The sequence below is a fragment of the Prorops nasuta genome, unplaced genomic scaffold, assembly GCF_024137725.1.
Source record: "Prorops nasuta isolate Cenicafe-Biocafe unplaced genomic scaffold, Cenicafe_Pnas_1.2 PNAS00038, whole genome shotgun sequence".
NCBI classification, from domain to species: domain Eukaryota; kingdom Metazoa; phylum Arthropoda; class Insecta; order Hymenoptera; family Bethylidae; genus Prorops; species Prorops nasuta.
In genome coordinates, this window is record NW_027116835.1 from 1,676,560 (window position 1) to 1,693,940 (window position 17,381).

Consider the following 17,381-nt stretch of genomic DNA (forward strand, 5'->3'; position numbering starts at 1 on the left):
TACTGCTTCCTTTTTGTCTTCAAATTCTGTGAGGTTTCCAGCAGAGATGGTAACTCGAGGGAAAACCCTAGCCCCCTACAATGCCAACCAGACTCTCAATACACCAGGGACAGGGTAGGCATGGTGGGGGCTAGGGATTTCCCTCGAATTACTATCTCTGGTTTCCAGCCCTGAATTTTTCCAAATTACACCTGATTACACCGGCCCTTGAGCCTGCTTGAGCCGGTGTCAGTTGGAAAAGCAAGTAAAGCCTCGTTTCCACCATAACTGCAAAAACTTGAAAGTATAAATTTTATTGGCAGTTTTTCAGGTTTTTGTTTATTATGTTGGGTTTGAGGCTTTTCTGATTTTCAACTTACTCCCTGAACGGATAACAACCCTTTGTCTTGTGACAAAAGAAAATGAAGATACTTGAACCTTTTTTGAGACCCTAACTTAACCTGCTTTTGGGTAAGTTAAAAGGAGAATGATAATTTAAAAAAATAAATCACAGAAATGAAAAGGACAGATTTTAATAAACAGCACAAAAACAAAAAATATCAGATGAGGATTTTAATTAATATATTAAAACAAAATATAAATTTGCAAGTATGCTTTGTTGTTTGTTTGTTTTATAGATAAAACCCTCTTTCAATAAATCATAATTATAAGAAAGAAATGTTTGGTGGATGAGAAAGTACTAGTTTACAGATGCTTTCTTGTATTACGGAGTCATCTCAATACTTTGAAATACAATTGTGATTTGTGATATGAGGTAACAGTTACTTGTCACTTGAAAATTGTTGTATTATTAGTTGATAATCACATGTAAGGTAACTTGTTTTGAGTTTTATTAGGACGTAAATTTATTTCAATATAAATGTTAACTTCATTTCTTTTATCAAACGATATATATTCATAATAACTCTGCAAATACTCATATTAGCATTCATGTAATCCTTGAATTGTTTTGAAGTTTTTTAGATTTAGATACTTGAGGAAATGTTGTTTAGAGACCCAAGTTATATGAGAATATCCCATTAAAGGTCAAGACTTCTAGGGGGATTGGTTTTTCAATCATCTGGAAACAGACAACCTCAACCAAGCTGTCATCCCCAAGTACACACATTAAAACCCCCTGTACAACTTGGAAATATGAAGAGCAGCTCAAACATTTTTTACACCATCATTCTAATACTGCAGGGCATACACATTTGTAGTAATCGCTTCATTTAGTAGCTATGGGACATTTAATTAGATTTTTTGCACACATCTGGATGATTTGTGAATTAATTCTTCCCATATTCATCTTATATACGACCTCAGTAATTCCTTTGTTTTATCTTGTTCTAATCTCCATTGTTGCATAATATTCTTCTAGATATTTTCAATTAAATTTGAACTTGATGATTGGACTGACCAATTAATTTTAAATATTTCACGGTGGACCCTAAACAACTGTTTTGTAGTATTTGATCAATCCACACTGAAATTGTATCCTAAATAAAGTTAATTATAGGGAATTGTTCCACAGGGTACCTTCATGTAACACTTATGAGCATACAATCTTCTAAAAAATTTATGTATAAACTAGAATTCATTTCCGTATCAATTTCTATTAATTCGCAAACTCAAAGATTGGAGATCAAGCCTCAATAGGTAACATTTATTCGATTGCTCCTATATATATGTAGATTAGACGCATTTATCCAAACATTTGTATTCTTTTGTCCCCAAACATACACTGCCATTTTCACAGAATTAAAAAACCGTCTCGTTGGTCTAAATGATATTATTTCAAAAGGCTTCCTTAAAAATTCCAAAGCATATAGTTCTTTGTGCCTTATGACAATTGTTAAATTTAATTTTATGAGCTGCATAATGGCAATAATTTCCTGTTTTGTGCAATCTTTTATGTCCATTTTACTGAGAAATATTAAGATTTAATTTACCCTATACATTTGATAAAGCTCAAAATAGATTTTCATTCATCACTTTAATAATTTATCTGTTTTCTTCTTTTGTTTATATCCTTTGTCTATAATTGTTTCTTTTCTGTCAATTAATCCACGATATCCATCTTCACTATACCTTTTGATCCAACAGTTAATAGTAGATGTGTGAATTTGTAACTCCTCAGCAATATCTTCAGAGCTTCCTCCTGCCTTCCACATACCAATTGCTATTCCTTTTTTAATAATTATTGTATCACTATTATCCGTCATATTTTCCAATGTTTTAATTAATAAATGCGTATAAATTTTTCTAAGTGCTGAAGTAACAAAACAAAATATACAAAGGCAAACAATTTACTAATTGTTTTTTACATGGAGGTATGTCCGTATGTATGTATATATATAGTACATACAGAGATGGTAACTCGAGGGAAATCCCTAACCCCCCACCATGCCTATCTCTGTGTATTGAGATTCTGGTAGGCAATAGGCATGGTGGGGGACTAGGGTTTTCCCTCGAGTTACCATTGCTGTGTCGATGATAGTTGTTAGATGTAGGCCGGTATTCATAGTCGTTACTTATATTTAAGTCTGTCTTAAAGTATCGACTGTCCTTTTTCACCTAACAGTAATAGAAAAAGATAACCTATCCTTAAGTCGGTCTTAAATATAAGTAACGACTATGAATACCGGCCGTAATGTATGTATGTGCGATGTATGGCTTTTCCTAATTTTTCGATGCATTTAGGAACCGCTTTGAAAAGGCACCAGCGCTTTTACTACCCGCGCTTATCCTCGTTTATCTCATATATACACAGTGAGAAATTAAATCGTTTGTAGCTCAGACCTCAGATAGTGTAGTATGTATGTACATACATACATACATATGTACATACAGAGTGGTACAGAGTGATGCTAGCCGAGCAACACACGATTCAATTTTCTATTATATGTATGTATACTATCTCTATTTAGTTTAATGCCAATTAGGAAGCTTTAAAAGTCAAAGGTTGTAGAAATAAAACTTCACTCAGATTCATTAAAGTAAGAACCTAGTATTATTATATAGATAATAATCTTAGCTAGATGTTTGGTTTAAATCTAAGGTTTTGTTTCTGGCGCTGAAAGTTTAAGATATAGTTAAGTAGATTAAAGCGCTAAGCTACTGCACGAACAGTAGATACCAAAATAGAGTCTTATTAAGGGTGGAATTTTTATTATATTTTATTCATTTCATATTCCGATATTAATTTGTAAATTACAAAAACCGCACCAAAAATTAAAGTATCTAAATGAGAGTTCCCGTTGCTCAAACTCATAGAGTTGCTGAAAAGAGTATTGTTTCGACTTGTCAGCTAAGGCCCGGTTCAACAAGCCTTGTTTAAACTGGATTTAGTTAATTTTGCTATATTTTATGTCACATAGAATATAGCATAATTAACTTAATCCAGTTTAAACAAGTCTTGTGGAATCGGGCCTAAGCTAAGACAGTGATAAAAGTGAATCATAATTTTATTATTTAAGATACACAAACATTCAAAAAATACACATAAATATATTACTGTATGGATTAAATAATTTAATTCAACCCGGAAATGAAAACTATAGGATATAGTTAAGGTGTGGTGTGCTCTTAGCACTTCTACAAGATTCCCAAAGACCAGAAAATGAATTCGAATCATTTACTAGTCAGAACGGATCTTGTAGAAGTGAGCCTCCCCACCACGACAAGGTGGCACACCGTCGGGGAGGGAGGCGGCGCCGCCTCATCTGAAACAAAAAAAAACAAAAATAAAATTGAAGAAACGAGTATTCAACCCGAAATGTGGAAGGATTTTCAACGAAAATATTTCCACACTTCAGATTCTAATTGGGAATTTCAAGGACAGACAAAGATATAAATTAATAAAGCATGTTACAAAAATGGAATGAAAAGAGAAGCTAACGAAATTGTTACTTCTTTCCAGCCGTTAGTTGAGTAGCTTCCTCCTCTCGAGCGTGAATATTAATTCACACAAAGGTCAACCAGATCATGACTGATACTCTCCTCACTGACTAATTACCCTTACTTTCTTTGTCCCTTGGTGTGGATCCGAGTTGTCACACGAAGAACTACTACGTCGAGGAAACGATTTACACATCAATAAAGATGGACCCCTATTAGGTGAACTTAATGAGCCAACATCGAGAGTCCACAAGGACAAAGTAAGTAAGGGTTGATAGTCACTGAAGGAGGATCAGCCCGAGCCAGTTGACACTCGAGAGTCCACTAATCAATAAACATCTGTACTTGAATTAACAAAGAAAGGAAATAATAAAACTAAATTTGCCTATCCTTGAAATTATTTAAATAAATGGGGACTTAAGTAAACGGGCAGTGTTTATTCCCTACTCCTTGGTAGCCTTGCCTTATACTTGTCCCGCCTAAAACATAAAATAAATTAAACAAGCATGAGAAATAGGAAAAGAAATTATTTGCCTGTACGTCCTCCTCCGACGATGTCCCGATTCCAAGTGACGGTTTGTCTTCGTCCATCCCAGGGTGGCAATGGCGCATGAATGGTGCCGATTCGTGTTGGATTTATGTTGATATTGGATAATGTGGTCAATATCCATGACCCTCTCCCGCTCCAACTGAAACAGAAAGAAAACAACAATAAATTTGAAAAAACGAGTATTCCACCCAAAATGTGGAAGGATTTTCAAGGAAAATATTTCCACATTTCAGATTCTAATTGGGAATTTCAAGGACAGACAAAGATATAAATTAATAAAGCATGCTACAAAAAGTGAATGAACAGAGATGCTAACGAAATTGTTACTTCTTTCCAGCGGTTAGTTGAGTAGTTTCCTCCTCTCGAGCGTGAATATTAATTCACACAAAGGTCAACCAGATCATGACTGATACTCTCCTCAGTGACTAATTATCCTTACTTTCTTTGTCCCTTGGTGTGGATCCGAGTTGTCACACGAAGAACTACTACGTCGAGGAAACGATTTACACATCAATAAAGATGGACCCCTATTAGGTGAACTTAATGAGCCAACATCGAGAGTCCACAAGGACAAAGTAAGTAAGGGTTGATAGTCACTGAAGGAGGATCAGCCCGAGCCAGTTGACACTCGAGAGTCCACTAATCAATAAACATCTGTACTTGAATTAACAAAGAAAGGAAATAATAAAACTAAATTTGCCTATCCTTGAAATTATTTAAATAAATGGGGACTTAAGTAAACGGGCAGTGTTTATTCCCTACTCCTTGGTAGCCTTGCCTTATACTTGTCCCGCCTAAAACATAAAATAAATTAAACAAGCATGAGAAATAGGAAAAGAAATTATTTGCCTGTACGTCCTCCTCCGACGATGTCCCGATTCCAAGTGACGGTTTGTCTTCGTCCATCCCAGAGTGGCAATGGCGCATGAATGGTGCCGATTCGTGTTGGATTTATGTTGATATTGGATAATGTGGTCAATATCCATGACCCTCTCCCGCTCCAACTGAAACAGAAAGAAAACAACAATAAATTTGAAAAAACGAGTATTCCACCCAAAATGTGGAAGGATTTTCAAGGAAAATATTTCCACATTTCAGATTCTAATTGGGAATTTCAAGGACAGACAAAGATATAAATTAATAAAGCATGCTACAAAAAGTGAATGAACAGAGATGCTAACGAAATTGTTACTTCTTTCCAGCGGTTAGTTGAGTAGTTTCCTCCTCTCGAGCGTGAATATTAATTCACACAAAGGTCAACCAGATCATGACTGATACTCTCCTCAGTGACTAATTATCCTTACTTTCTTTGTCCCTTGGTGTGGATCCGAGTTGTCACACGAAGAACTACTACGTCGAGGAAACGATTTACACATCAATAAAGATGGACCCCTATTAGGTGAACTTAATGAGCCAACATCGAGAGTCCACAAGGACAAAGTAAGTAAGGGTTGATAGTCACTGAAGGAGGATCAGCCCGAGCCAGTTGACACTCGAGAGTCCACTAATCAATAAACATCTGTACTTGAATTAACAAAGAAAGGAAATAATAAAACTAAATTTGCCTATCCTTGAAATTATTTAAATAAAGGGGGACTTAAGTAAACGGACAGTGTTTATTCCCTACTCCTTGGTAGCCTTGCCCTATACTTGTCCCGCCTAAAACATAAAATAAATTAAACAAGCATGAGAAATATGAAAAGAAATTATTTGCCTGTACGTCCTCCTACGACGATGTCCCGATTCCAAGTGACGGTTTGTCTTCGTCCATCCCAGAGTGGCAATGGCGCATGAATGGTGCCGATTCGTGTTGGATTTATGTTGATATTGGATAATGTGGTCAATATCCATGACCCTCTCCCGCTCCAACTGAAACAGAAAGAAAACAACAATAAATTTGAAAAAACGAGTATTCCACCCAAAATGTGGAAGGATTTTCAAGGAAAATATTTCCACATTTCAGATTCTAATTGGGAATTTCAAGGACAGACAAAGATATAAATTAATAAAGCATGCTACAAAAAGTGAATGAACAGAGATGCTAACGAAATTGTTACTTCTTTCCAGCGGTTAGTTGAGTAGTTTCCTCCTCTCGAGCGTGAATATTAATTCACACAAAGGTCAACCAGATCATGACTGATACTCTCCTCAGTGACTAATTATCCTTACTTTCTTTGTCCCTTGGTGTGGATCCGAGTTGTCACACGAAGAACTACTACGTCGAGGAAACGATTTACACATCAATAAAGATGGACCCCTATTAGGTGAACTTAATGAGCCAACATCGAGAGTCCACAAGGACAAAGTAAGTAAGGGTTGATAGTCACTGAAGGAGGATCAGCCCGAGCCAGTTGACACTCGAGAGTCCACTAATCAATAAACATCTGTACTTGAATTAACAAAGAAAGGAAATAATAAAACTAAATTTGCCTATCCTTGAAATTATTTAAATAAAGGGGGACTTAAGTAAACGGACAGTGTTTATTCCCTACTCCTTGGTAGCCTTGCTCTATACTTGTCCCACCTAAAACATAAAATAAATTAAACAAGCATGAGAAATAGGAAAAGAAATTATTTGCCTGTACGTCCTCCTCCGACGAAGGCTCGATTCCGAATGACGGTTTGTCTCACTCCAACCAAGGGAGAAAGTGGTACAGGGTTAGTTTCGATTCGTTATCGGATTTATATCGATATTGGACAATTTTGCCATTAAGAATAGTCTTCTTCCACTCCACCTGAAAAAAATAAATGTTAGTACAATTTGAAAAAACGAGTATTCCCCCCGAAATGTGGAAGGATTTTCAAGGAAAATATTTCCACATTTCAGATTCTAATTGGGAATTTCAAGGACAGACAAAGATATAAATTAATAAAGCATGCTACAAAAAGTGAATGAACAGAGATGCTAACGAAATTGTTACTTCTTTCCAGCGGTTAGTTGAGTAGTTTCCTCCTCTCGAGCGTGAATATTAATTCACACAAAGGTCAACCAGATCATGACTGATACTCTCCTCAGTGACTAATTATCCTTACTTTCTTTGTCCCTTGGTGTGGATCCGAGTTGTCACACGAAGAACTACTACGTCGAGGAAACGATTTACACATCAATAAAGATGGACCCCTATTAGGTGAACTTAATGAGCCAACATCGAGAGTCCACAAGGACAAAGTAAGTAAGGGTTGATAGTCACTGAAGGAGGATCAGCCCGAGCCAGTTGACACTCGAGAGTCCACTAATCAATAAACATCTGTACTTGAATTAACAAAGAAAGGAAATAATAAAACTAAATTTGCCTATCCTTGAAATTATTTAAATAAAGGGGGACTTAAGTAAACGGACAGTGTTTATTCCCTACTCCTTGGTAGCCTTGCCCTATACTTGTCCCACCTAAAACATAAAATAAATTAAACAAGCATGAGAAATAGGAAAAGAAATTATTTGCCTGTACGTCCTCCTTCGACGACGGCTCGATTCCGAATGACGGTTTGTCTCACTCCAACCAAGGGAGAAAGTGGTACAGGGTTAGTTTCGATTCGTTATCGGATTTATATCGATATTGGACAATTTTGCCATTAAGAATTGTCTTCTTCCACTCCACCTGAAAAAAATAAATGTTAGTACAATTTGAAAAAACGAGTATTTAACCTGAATTATGGAAGGATTGTCAAGGGAAATATTTCCGTATTTCAGTTTATAATTAAGAGTTTCAAGAACTGGCAAAAATGGTATTTAATACAAAAATTCTACTAAAAATATATGAGTAAAAAAAAAGAGTAAATGGTATTTGATTCTAGTTATTTGAGAAACTTTTTTCTGTCGAGAGTGAACGTTAATACAATTAAGATGTGCATTTATTAGTGGAACTGGACATGTGTGAGAAGATAGAATCCCCATAGAGAGTGACGTTGAGGTGATTCCCTTTATTTTAAAAGGATATAAGAAACCTGAAAATGATAACCTGTCTAATATCGAAAAGTATGATGCCTATCCAATACGCAAGGCTAAAGAGCTTACATATAACGCAAATCTAAACCTAAATGAAATACAGAAAATAGGCGCAAAACAGAAATAGACGCAATAGAGGATCAGAAATAAAATGAAAAAAAAAAAGAAATGATTTTCACCGAAGAAAGACCAATTACAACCCACCGGTAGGTTTTCGGTCCTTCTTCAGTTAATAAAAAAAATTTCCACGATTTTACCCGCGGGACTCACTCATTCGGCGAATTCCCAGCAATAATCCATACATGTTTTGCGATAAATCCGACGATGGGGATGGCGATGTTAAAGGCGTTGATGATGACAATGGAAATGAAGACGCTGACGTTATTCATTCGCGAAAAAAAGATTTTGAAACGACATTACGCGACGCGAATATTATTATAACGTATACTACGCGGGAAATACGCATTCCGCGACGAACACTTCTCGACACTGCGGCGAACACTTTTCGACTGACACTACGATACTCGGATTATTCATTCAGCACTGCGCGACGCGATTTTTTTCAACGTACAATACGCGGGACAACCGCACTCCGCGACGAACACTTCTCAACTGACACCATGAAACTCGGATCTTTCAAACGGCACTGCGCGACGCGAATTTTATTTTAATGTACACTACGCGGAACAACCGCACTCTGCGGCGAACACTTCTCGAGTGACACTACAATACTCGGATTTTTCAAACGGCACTGCGCAACGCGATTATTTTTAACGTAATGTACGCGGGACAACCGCACTCTGCGGCGAACACTTCTCGAGTGACACTACAATACTCGGATTTTTCAAACGGCAATGTGCAACGCGATTATTTTTAACGTAATGTACGCGGGACAACCGCACTCAGCGACGAACACTTCTCGACTGACACTACGGTACTCGGATTTTTCAAAAGGCACTGCGCGACGCGATATGTATAACGTACAATACGCGGGACCACCGCACTCCGCGACGAACACTTTTCGACTGACACTACGATACTCTGATTTTTCAAACGGCACTGCGCGACGCGATTATTTATAACGTAATCTACGCGGGACAACCGCACTCAGCGACGAACACTTCTCGACTGACACTACGGTACTCGGATTATTCAATCAGCTCTGCGCGACGCGATTTTCTTCAACGTACACTACGCAGGACAACCGCATTCCGCGACGAACACTTTTCGACTGACACTACGAAACTCGGATCTTTCAAACGGCACTGCGCGACAGGAATTTTATTTTAACGTACACTACGCGGGATAACCACACTCCGCGGCGAACACTTTTCGACTGACACTACGAAACTCGGATTTTTCAAACGGCACTGCGCGACGCGAATTTTATTTTAACGTACACTACACGGGACAACCACACTCAGCGACGAACACTTTTCGACTGACACTACGATACTCGGATTTTTCAAAAGGCACTGCGCGACGCGATATGTATAACGTACACTACGCGGAACCACCGCACTCCGTGACGAACACTTTTCGACTGACACTACGATACTCTGATTTTTCAAACGGCACTGCGCGACGCGATTATTTTTAACGTAATCTACGCGGGACAACCACACTCAGCGACGAACACTTCTCGACTGACACTACGATACTCGGATTATTCATTCAGCACTGCGCGACGCGATTTATTTCAACGTACAATACGCGGGACAACCGCACTCCGCGACGAACACTTCTCAACTGACACTATGAAACTCGGATCTTTCAAACGGCACTGCGCGACGCGAATTTTATTTTAATGTACACTACGCGGGACAACCGCACTCTGCGGCGAACACTTCTCGAGTGACACTACAATACTCGGATTTTTCAAACGGCACTGCGCAACGCGATTATTTTTAACGTAATGTACGCGGGACAACCGCACTCAGCGACGAACACTTCTCGACTGACACTACGGTACTCGGATTTTTCAAAAGGCACTGCGCGACGCGATATGTATAACGTACAATACGCGGGACCACCGCACTCCGCGACGAACACTTTTCGACTGACACTACGAAACTCGGATCTTTCAAACGGCACTGCGCGACAGGAATTTTATTTTAACGTACACTACGCGGGATAACCGCACTCCGCGGCGAACACTTTTCGACTGACACTACGGTACTCGGATTTTTCAAAAGGCACTGCGCGACGCGATATGTATAACGTACAATACGCGGGACCACCGCACTCCGCGACGAACACTTTTCGACTGACACTACGATACTCTGATTTTTCAAACGGCACTGCGCGACGCGATTATTTATAACGTAATCTACGCGGGACAACCGCACTCAGCGACGAACACTTCTCGACTGACACTACGGTACTCGGATTATTCAATCAGCTCTGCGCGACGCGATTTTCTTCAACGTACACTACGCAGGACAACCGCATTCCGCGACGAACACTTTTCGACTGACACTACGAAACTCGGATCTTTCAAACGGCACTGCGCGACAGGAATTTTATTTTAAAGTACACTACGCGGGATAACCGCACTCCGCGGCGAACACTTTTCGACTGACACTACGAAACTCGGATTTTTCAAACGGCACTGCGCGACGCGAATTTTATTTTAACGTACACTACACGGGACAACCACACTCAGCGACGAACACTTTTCGACTGACACTACGATACTCGGATTTTTCAAAAGGCACTGCGCGACGCGATATGTATAACGTACACTACGCGGAACCACCGCACTCCGTGACGAACACTTTTCGACTGACACTACGATACTCTGATTTTTCAAACGGCACTGCGCGACGCGATTATTTTTAACGTAATCTACGCGGGACAACCACACTCAGCGACGAACACTTCTCGACTGACACTACGATACTCGGATTATTCATTCAGCACTGCGCGACGCGATTTATTTCAACGTACAATACGCGGGACAACCGCACTCCGCGACGAACACTTCTCAACTGACACTATGAAACTCGGATCTTTCAAACGGCACTGCGCGACGCGAATTTTATTTTAATGTACACTACGCGGGACAACCGCACTCTGCGGCGAACACTTCTCGAGTGACACTACAATACTCGGATTTTTCAAACGGCACTGCGCAACGCGATTATTTTTAACGTAATGTACGCGGGACAACCGCACTCAGCGACGAACACTTCTCGACTGACACTACGGTACTCGGATTTTTCAAAAGGCACTGCGCGACGCGATATGTATAACGTACAATACGCGGGACCACCGCACTCCGCGACGAACACTTTTCGACTGACACTACGATACTCTGATTTTTCAAACGGCACTGCGCGACAGGAATTTTATTTTAACGTACACTACGCGGGATAACCGCACTCCGCGGCGAACACTTTTCGACTGACACTACGAAACTCGGATTTTTCAAACGGCACTGCGCGACGCGAATTTTATTTTAACGTACACTACACGGGACAACCACACTCAGCGACGAACACTTTTCGACTGACACTACGATACTCGGATTTTTCAAAAGGCACTGCGCGACGCGATATGTATAACGTACACTACGCGGAACCACCGCACTCCGTGACGAACACTTTTCGACTGACACTACGATACTCTGATTTTTCAAACGGCACTGCGCGACGCGATTATTTTTAACGTAATCTACGCGGGACAACCACACTCAGCGACGAACACTTCTCGACTGACACTACGATACTCGGATTATTCATTCAGCACTGCGCGACGCGATTTATTTCAACGTACAATACGCGGGACAACCGCACTCCGCGACGAACACTTCTCAACTGACACTATGAAACTCGGATCTTTCAAACGGCACTGCGCGACGCGAATTTTATTTTAATGTACACTACGCGGGACAACCGCACACTGCGGCGAACACTTCTCGAGTGACACTACAATACTCGGATTTTTCAAACGGCACTGTGGCCACTGTGCGCGACGCGAGTTTTATTTTACGTACACTATGCGGGACAACCGCACTCCGCAACGAACATTTCTCGAGTGACATTGCGATACTTTGATTTTTCAAACGGCACTGCGCGACGCGATTATTTTTAACGTAATCTACGCGGGACAACCGCACTCAGCGACGAACACTTCTCGACTGACACTACGGTACTCGGATTATTCAATCAGCTCTGCGCGACGCGATTTTTTTCAACGTACACTACGCAGGACAACCGCATTCCGCGACGAACACTTTTCGACTGACACTACGAAACTCGGATCTTTCAAACGGCACTGCGCGACACGAATTTTATTTTAACGTACACTACGCGGGATAACCTCACTCCGCGACGAACACTTTTCGACTGACACTACGAAACTCGGATTTTTCAAACGGCACTGCGTGACGCGAATTTTATTTTGACGTACACTACACGGGACAACCATACTCCGCGATGAATATTTATCGACTGACACAACGATACTCGGATTATTCAATCAGCACTGCGCGACGCGATTTTTCTCAACGTACACTACGCACGATAACCGCAATCCGCGACGAACCCTTCTCGAGTGACACTACGAAACTCGGATCTTTCAAACGGCACTGCGCGACGCGAATTTTATTTTAACGTATACTACGCGGGACAACCGCACTCCGCGACGAATATTTCTCGACTCACACTACAAAACTCGGATTTTTCAAACGGCACTGTGCGACGCAAAATTTTTAAACTCGCTCTCTCACTCTGTATTGAAGTCGCTAACCGTAACAGAAATAATTTATTGCATTTAATTTTATAGAGTTAATTTTAATTTATTTAACTTTAATATAATTAAAGTAAAACTGACAGGCTTTAACAGTCCTTAAGGCTTCTGTCTTTATTCGCTGCAGCACTCACACACACATACACAATAGATGCGCTCTGCACTGACTGTCGTCACAAATTTTCTAATTATTACGCGAATCACACACAGATAAAAGCTTTTATTTTTATCACACACTGCATTCATTACTATATATTCTATTAAAATATCCCAACCGCATTACTTAAAGTTCCCTCTTGACATAATTAGATATGCGGAAACTATATTGAAAAGTTAAGTTTAATTTTTAAACAATTTACTTGTCACCAATGCCGAATACTTATAATTGCACACCACTAACTATTAAAAATTTTTAACCAGAATTTTAAATTTATTTAGAAATTAATAATAATTAATAAAATTTTAATTCAAAATTAAATAACTTGTAAAAAAATAATTAAAGCTAATTAAATTTATTTAAATTTTATATAACATAGCACAATGTTATTAATATTATAAAATAGATAGCACATATGTGATGGTAATAAAACACTAAATTATTTTTAATCGTGACTAATTTAAACTAAATGTCAATACTCACTACTCAATGGTTACGAAAAACCACAACGCGCGATCCACTGACGACCGGTACACGGATAATATACTGGTGGTAACTTAAATATGTAGATGAGGGTAAATATACTTTTGTGGTATATCCACTGCAATTCTTAAATCTGATGGTTTGTCATCCCAGCCATTATGTGCTTGCTAAGAAGTACCTAATCTGATTGCCAATAAATTTTTCTTTGCATGTACTCTTGAAATTGACTTTGTGCACCATCCAAATTTAACCAAAGTATCTGTAACAAATGATATCATTCACAAAGCATCGCGTTCCAATGCATTTTATACATAAAGATTAATTTTTACTTATCTGAAACAGATTTGAACATAACCATCCAGTTGACCTGCCAAAATTTGTGTTTACATAAACATTGCTTTTACTACTTAATCGTACAAGTCATCCGTAATCAGCAAGCAGAACTTGTAGCGTAGCTACTTCGCAGAGCTGCCAACTCAAATTGACCTTTTTCAGGTTTTTTTTTTGTTGGGAATGCTGCTTTCCACTTTACAACGGCCCATTCGTTTTGGCCTAGTAATTTTTCGGGCAAAATACATTATACCCATTCGCCATCGCAACACTCACTAGGTGGCGCATCGAATCGTGATAAAAATGGCCGCTTAAAAAGGAAAACATTAGAGAAAACGAGATAGTGCAAGTTAGAAAAAATAGAATAAATATAATTATTAGGTCACCATTAATGGAATTACTTTTGCAATATGTTCGACACACTTAATATTAATTTCTGTGAAAAATTTTTTCAATGTTTTCCTTTCTAAGTCAGTTCTGAATTCACCACCAGTTGGCGCTGACCTTTGCGTGCGACAGCGAATAGCAGGCCAAGCCAGGCGTCCCAACTGTGCAGCCACCATGCCCCGTGGTCCAACCAACTCAACCCGAGGCCTGAGACTCAAGCCTGAAGTGAAGCCAGTCTCGGACCGCTCACCACGACACATCTCCGATTTCCAATAATAGTTATTGATCAGTCTTTTACGGATAATAACGAATTAGAAAAAAATAACTTTTTCGAACGATTTGATAATCCCAGATAAATTTAAAAATCACCCCGGACGTCCCCGTAAGGTTAATAAAAGAGGTCAGTGTCCGGGGATAAGAGGACATGTCAACCCTAGCTAAATATGACCTTTACAGTTTATTTAAATGGTTTTTTAAGTCTTCAGATGAAAACCCAAGAAAACATAAAGCCAGCGACACTGACAGTTATTCAGATGGGTATGTAGTTCCAAAAAAACGTTGCTGTCAAAACATTAGTGATAACAAAAGCAATTTATTTTCTGAAAGAGAGAAGAGTCTTGTTAATAATGATATAGAGGTTTTGTCAAAATATAAGTATCCTGCTAGTTCTTTTCTTCAATTAAATGGTTCTCACAAAAGTGGTGATTTAAATTACTCAGTTGAAACTGTAAGACCAAAATTTCCAAAAATGAAAGAAAATCATAATAAATTAAATATGGAATGCTGTTCTGGCAGAAATTATAAAGTACCAGTACCATCTAGAGAGCACAAATGTTCCACTTTACGCAAAACTAATAAACTGACGAATAAGGGGCAGTACGAAATATTATTAGAAAATTATCATCCTCCACAGAGGATAGATATAATAAATGATAAATTGGAGGAACATACCTTAAATGAAATTGGTTCTGTAAATAAACAGGACAATGTAGAAGCTTTAAATACTTCTAATAAATCCACAGATTCGAAAATTTCAAAAAGGCTACAAGATTATATTCCATTATTTAAAACAAAACCAATAATTGGTCTTTCTAGTGTAAGACCTAATTCTGAAGTTTCTCTTCCACTTCAACTTACCAAAAAGCAAGAATTTAAAATGGTAGAGCATTTTAAGACTCCAAAAGTAGAGACAATATTAACTTCAAAAGATTCATTAACAGAAAGGAATGTCAGTAAACAATCAATTACTTCCAACTCATTACGGGAGAGTTTAGCGTCAAAACTAATTACAAAAGACAGCTTTATCGGACAAATATCCAGAAAATATGATGAGCGTTTTCAAAAGAGATCAAAGGAAGCCGAAGAATTACAGAAATATGCAATTCTTCTGTCAAATAGTAATAGACAGGCTAGAGAAGCAGCAATTGAAGAGCAGTTAGCTCGTTCAATGAGATTATGTGACATTGTGTTGGATGAAAGAGAAGATTTAGAAGAAACGCTTTTGCCAACCTTGACAAATCATATGATAAATGAAATTAAAGCAGCTTTGGTGCCATGTCCACCAGATCAAGTCCTTGTAGAAAATTTTAGATTAAGAGTTACAAGAAAAGATATGAATACTCTAGCTGGTTTAAATTGGTTAAATGATGAAGTGATTAATTTTTACATGAATTTATTAATAGAGAGAGGAGGAAAAGATAAATATCCTAGAGTTCATGCTATGAACACATTTTTTTATACTAAACTCATAACTGGAGGACATTCTTCTCTTAAAAGGTGGACAAAGAAAAATGATATTTTTGCTCAAGATTTAGTTGTGGTTCCTGTCCATTTAGGAATGCATTGGTGCATGTCTGTAATCGATTTCAGAAACAAAACTATTCGATATTTCGATAGTATGGGTAGTCCTAATGCAAAGTGTTTATTGGCTTTAAAGCAGTATTTGCAAGATGAAAGTCTTGATAAAAAGAAAAAGCCATATGATACATCTGACTGGACACTTGAAAATGCAAAAGACATTCCACGACAAATGAACGCAAGTGATTGTGGTGTATTTTCATGTATGTTTGCTGAATATATATGTGCAAACAAGAAGCTTACTTTTACCCAAGACAATATGCCATACTTCAGGAAGAAAATGGTTTATGAAATTTTGAAAAGTAAACTTTTGTGAGTAAAGACATTGACATTTTTTTTGTTGGTATTATAATTGAATAAAATTATATCTGAAAGTGTATAAATTTAAACCAAAAATATGTGTTGCTTTCCTTTTTATATATAAATAGTTTGCATTTTATAAAGTAAGGAATTAGAAGTATTTATTTTCAACAAAATAAACAATACAACTTATAATTTTGTAAACTCTAATAACAGCTTTAAAAGCTTTACTTTGTTTAGTAAAGTATCAATGTATAAAACTACTTACAATAAACTACTAATACTTTATCATATAAATATAAAAGGGTTTTCAATAAAGTCTCTTTAATGTAACAATTTTAAGATTTATTTAATTAACCACAAAGCCCTAGGTCATTTTAATTAGATGCACAATAAGTGTCAGAGTCACAAGTAATTTCTGCTCTTGAAAATGACTTTTACAAGTAGAATCATGTCTGATGTAGAATTAATTTGGGTGAGATGAGACAGGAAAAGATAAAATACTATATATCCTTCCTTCCTAAGTTAAGCACGCTATTGTGCTGGTTTTATTGTAATTATTATTTTCAATATGTACAAAATAACAATATTTAAAGTGTTTCAATTTTTTTATTTTAACCAGGGTAGGGCCAGTGGAAATTAAAAAAATGTAATTTTTCTCAAATTTAGATAGATAAATATAATAATAAATAACTAGATAAAAGCAAGTACCCACTACTATTAAAATCTATTAAGTTTGT

At 37.9% G+C, this 17,381-nt stretch overlaps 1 protein-coding gene across 1 annotated transcript; it reads left to right on the forward strand.

The window, feature by feature from the left end:
- The first annotated feature begins 14,670 nt into the window (after positions 1–14,670).
- Positions 14,671–17,270, forward strand: LOC136783864 (sentrin-specific protease 1-like). The gene has a single exon (XM_066744202.1). The coding sequence runs from the start codon at positions 14,909–14,911 to the stop codon at positions 16,655–16,657; it is 1,749 nt and encodes a 582-aa protein (XP_066600299.1). The 5' UTR covers positions 14,671–14,908; the 3' UTR covers positions 16,658–17,270.
- The last annotated feature ends 111 nt before the right edge of the window (positions 17,271–17,381 follow it).

Coding starts and splice junctions, on each gene's coding strand:
- LOC136783864 (XM_066744202.1), top strand. CDS start 14,909: ATGTCAACCCTAGCTAAATATGACCTTTACAGTTTATTTAAATGGTTT.